At 43.2% G+C, this 4,565-nt stretch overlaps 1 protein-coding gene across 1 annotated transcript; it reads right to left on the bottom strand.

The window, feature by feature from the left end:
* Nucleotides 1–813: 813 nt before the first annotated feature.
* Nucleotides 814–1,845, bottom strand: LOC141025685 (uncharacterized). Its single transcript, XM_073501596.1, has 4 exons — nt 1,553–1,845; nt 1,217–1,459; nt 1,110–1,168; nt 814–881 (listed from the first exon to the last, which is right to left on the bottom strand). Exons 1-4 carry the CDS (start codon nt 1,843–1,845, stop codon nt 814–816), a joined length of 663 nt encoding a protein of 220 aa, XP_073357697.1.
* Between the last annotated feature and the right edge of the window lie 2,720 nt (nt 1,846–4,565).

Raw genomic sequence — 4,565 nt, 5'->3', positions numbered from 1 at the left:
CATAGTAGATAATAGTTTGTCCAGGAGTCAACTTCATATATTGATACAGGCAGCAAAGGATCCACCACAAAGAATCCTCCTTTTTCTGAAAAAATAAAGAGAGCAAGAATAAATGGCTCAGGTACTGCAGCTTCTAACAATACAACGTAAAATAGTACTTCGATAAGAGAAAATACATGAAAGACAACTCAGAGTTTGAACCTTCAGAAGCTGCCAGCTGTAAAACTGCATTACGCCTTTGTAATATGTTGCAATTCTGACCTCCCCATGTAATTTATTGTAGACATAAGTTGTAAATCAAGATATGTGAATGTAAATATCCAGAAGGTTCATCCTGCGGCAAAACCAAAATCTGACTCTAACAAAAAGTCAAAAAACATTGAAATAGAGCAAGTAGCAGAGATATCATACTCACAACCTTGTTTTCCTTTTTTCTTAAAAAAAAGGCATCATCCTAGCATGAAGTTGCTCTTCGGCTACCGTTATCTTTCGCAACGGTTCTATATATAGAATGCATGTCAACCCTTATGGCAAGGTGATATGATACAGTAAAATCATTACTTTACCCATACAACATTCACTCAGGTTAAATTATACACCACAAATGTTCCAAACAGGATGCTCCCAGCCTGAGTTCAAACACATACACAACACAAAGTGCACATACAAACAGTTTTACAAAAGTTCACCCAAGCAGGGTCCAAAAGCCAACAATAGACAAACACGAGACCAGAACCTTAATAAGATTTGCATTTGAAGTAGTTGGGGAAACCCGGCCCAGGTGGCTTGAGGACTACCATGACGCACTAGCCATTACGCTTCTGCTCCACCAGCACCCCCATCATTGTTCACATGAGCAAGAATTCGTCGCATCGATGGGCCTGTTAATCATATAGTTATAGAAGTATATAAACCTTCACATCTATGATATGATATAATAAATTACTCAAAATAGGATGATAAATTTAAAGAGAAATAATTAAATTATGACACAGAGAAATATCACATCAAAGGGGGGAAATATCACATCAAAGGTATCCATGAAATTACCATGCACGAAAAAAAAAAGGATCGATGTGACTCCTTCAATGTTAAGATAAGTAAATTACCTGCATTATAGAAACCGGCGAACGGATAATACAAATTGTCGAGAAGGTGTCCATGAAGCCTGTTGCATTGCATTGACTCAAGTTGAACTGTAAAGACACGGATGTACCTCTCTTTGAACACCGATATAAGAATCGCATTAGCATCCTCGGCATACCCGATAACTAGTGAGTTCCAAGCCGCCCATGAAGACGTCAGATCAACGAAGTTGTCCATGACAACGGTCTTGCGCAGCACCCATGTCGCAACACCATGAGAATCGATGTTGCGGTTCCACATTTCAATGTTAGGGTACAACAATAGGGCGAGGCCAACAGCGCCATCCTCCCCTGGGATGATCTGGCTGTTGCGGCTGCTGATATTCTCACAGGAAGGGCTTGTAATCAGAGCTAGGCTCTGGCTTTCCAGATTTAACTCTAGAAATCTATATCAAGGCTTTGTCAGCCAACAGTAGAGGCGGTTGCCGACCACGGTGACGGGGACAACAGTAAGATGACATGGCTCAGCAGTGGAGATGATGTCTCCCCATGTGCCGGTCTCAAAGGAGTAGACACGGGCCTCAACTCTGGCACGGGCGTCATCTACCAGGACCAACTTCAGTGGGCTCAGCTCGCCGTCCGAGAGCAGAGCTCCGTTGGCGCTTTGCCCGCCGTCGACAAGATCCGGTGGGAATGACACGTGGTGGCGGTCACCGGATAAAGGGCCGCAGATGAGGAACTCACGCAGCGTCCAGTTCATGATGAGGACGCGGCCCTGGCGGCACCCGAGCACGTGCCCAGGTGTCCCACGCGGTGCAGACCTAGAGAGAGAAGCGCTCCGCGGGGATGCTGCAGTCTGCAGGGATGAACTGGAGAGAAGTCAGGCGCTTATCGAAGACGCCTAGGACTGGGGGTCTCCTGTGGCGGTCGCGCCAGCGGCGCCGGAAGTCGGCGGATGCGGCGACGCGACCCCATGGCTTGCAGACAAGCGATGCGCGCGGGAGGGAGGATAGCTCTGGGGGGAGGCGGACGAGGACCTCGCCGAGGACATTGTTGTCCTCTAGCGGCGGCGCCGCAATCGCCGGCGAAACGCGGTCGCCACGGCCGGGGGTCATCTTGCCACGCACCCTTTAGTCCCGGTTTGAGACGAACCGGGACTAAAGGGGTTCGTGTCTCAAACTCTACACAACCCCCCCCCCCCCCCCCCCCCGGTATCGCCATTTCAGTTTTGGAAAAAAAACAAAAGAAAATGATGAAAACTTCAAAAAATAAAATCCTTCAAAATGCAGTTATATTACTACATCTACTAGTTAGGAAAATTTAAAAACTTAAACTTGAACATGTTTTGCAAAAAAGTGTTATGAAAAAGTAAAACGGCTATAACTTTTGCATACGGTGTCGAAAAAAACGTGTAATATATCAAAATGTTCAGCACGAAAATCCGCATCCGATTTTGATGGCCGGAGGCCGTTTTGCAAATTTTTAGAATCCTCAAATTCTAAAAGGAAACAAAAGTTATGCTCAAATTTCAGTTTTTTTTTGAATTTTGGTTAAATCTGGTCAAACTATGGTCAAACTACTTATTCAAGAAGTATTAGTGTTACTAAATAATTATTTCAGTTTTTTTGAATTTTGGTCAAATCTGGTCAAACTGTGGTCAAACTACTTATTCCAGATATATTAGTGTTACTAAATAATTATTCAAGAATATTAGTGTTACTAAATAATTATTTTAGTTTTTTGAATTTTGGTCCAATCTGGTCAAACTGTGGTCAAACTACTTATTCAAGAAATATTAGTGTTACTAAATAATTATGGTTTTTTAGAATAATAGTTTCAAACTCAAACAGTGAAACGTGTGACTTCATGCTCAAGCTAAACTCCTGAGGGTTAATAGGATTGACATCTTACTACTGTCAGGAAAACAACAAGTGCAGACTTGGAAACGAGGGGGAATAGAACCTGGAAGTTAAGCGTGCTCAGGCTGGAGTATTGAGAGGATGGGTGACCGGCCGGGAAGTTAGATGATTTGGAATGATGAGGGGTGATTAGAGATTAGAGGTTAAATTGAGCAGTGATGAGGGGTTATTAGAGATTAAATTGTAAAATAATTCAGAAATTTGAAAAAAAAATCAAAAAAATCGTAAAATTTCCTTTAGTCCCGATTGGTGTTACCAACCGACACCAACCGGGACTAAAGGTGGAGCTCCAGACAGCGGCCACGTGGAGGGCCTTTAGTTCCAGTTCGTAACAGAACCGGGACTAAAGGGGGGCCTTTAGTACCGACCCTTTAGTCCCGGTTCGCCCGATCCAGCAATATCGCGTGAGTGAAGAAGGGCAATGCCGCTTGTAAAGCTCTTTCGTCGAGCGCGCGATCATGACAGGACTCGAGGAAGAAGCCCCGGCTAACTCCGTGCCAGCAGCCGCGGTAAGACGGGGGGGACAAGTGTTCTTCGGAATGACTGGGCATAAAGGGCACGTAGGCGGTGAATTGGGTTGAAAGTGAAAGTCGCCAAAAAGTGGCGGAATGCTCTCGAAACCAATTCACTTGAGTGACATAGAGGAGAGTGGAATTTCGTGTGTAGGGGTGAAATCCGTAGATCTATGAAGGAATGCCAAAAGCGAAGGCAGCTCTCTGGGTCTTTTTCTTCTTTAACCATAAGTCCAAAAAAGTTTCTACCTCCTTTCTTTTTCATGTATTTTTTTGATCAGGAAAAATACAAAATTATGTCAGTTATTTTGAAGTTATTCTAATCTCGTACACACACAAATTTGCAATTATTCATCTACTACTGGAATTTGGATTTATTTTATCGATGCAAATTGGATTTGGATAGAAGGGTACATTCTTTCTAATATTTTAGATAGAAGAAATGTTTCTTCTATCTAAAATATTAGAAAGAATTTTGCTGATTTATTTAGAAAAAGGTGGCTTAACTAACGAAAGAAAGATGGAACCAGATGCTTCTTTAAAAGAAAGCACTTTGCCTTACCTATGAATTAATAAAAAAGGTTGCCCCTTACTCGCAAATGTAGGAAGAAGGCGTTTCTCTCCAACCGAACCCCAATAGGCTATTTTGGACTTTTTGCACATAATTATTAAAGATAGATTTTCGTGCCATGCGTAAACCAAGCTGCTGAGAGTCTACCCCAGCCACAAGGGGGAGCGGCTCCAGTAGTTCAGGATACCGCACCCAGCCCCACAAGGGTTGACGGACCAACCGGGACTAAAGGCCCTCTAGAACCGGGACAACTGGGCCTTTTTCTACTAGTGGATGAGCAATCTGATATGGGAAGAAGATGATATGACTGGCTCGTTCTCTTTTCGTAAGGATTGTCTAGGTTGTGGCTGTACAAGAAAGGAAGGATTTTAGCCTAAGAACCTTATTCATTGATATCAAGTATATTATGTAGAAGCAAGAAATTATTATTATCGAAAATCCACCAATGAAGTGCTTCATGAGCGAACACATGTTTGCC

The sequence above is a fragment of the Aegilops tauschii genome, chromosome 6 (assembly GCF_002575655.3).
Source record: "Aegilops tauschii subsp. strangulata cultivar AL8/78 chromosome 6, Aet v6.0, whole genome shotgun sequence".
In the NCBI taxonomy this organism is placed as follows: domain Eukaryota; kingdom Viridiplantae; phylum Streptophyta; class Magnoliopsida; order Poales; family Poaceae; genus Aegilops; species Aegilops tauschii.
Note: the sequence above shows the minus strand (reverse complement) of the source record. Positions and strands in the feature narration are given on the sequence as shown.

What these genes read in the sequence shown, in the direction of transcription:
- LOC141025685 (XM_073501596.1), bottom strand. Translation starts at nt 1,845, where the DNA reads ATGAACTGGACGCTGCGTGAGTTCCTCATCTGCGGCCCTTTATCCGGT. An exon ending in ATATCGGTGTTCAAAGAGAG is followed by an intron (nt 1,169 to 1,216) that starts GTACATCCGTGT and finishes GCAATGCAACAG; the next exon opens with GCTTCATGGACACCTTCTCG. An exon ending in CGCCGGTTTCTATAATGCAG is followed by an intron (nt 882 to 1,109) that starts GTAATTTACTTA and finishes TATGATTAACAG; the next exon opens with GCCCATCGATGCGACGAATT.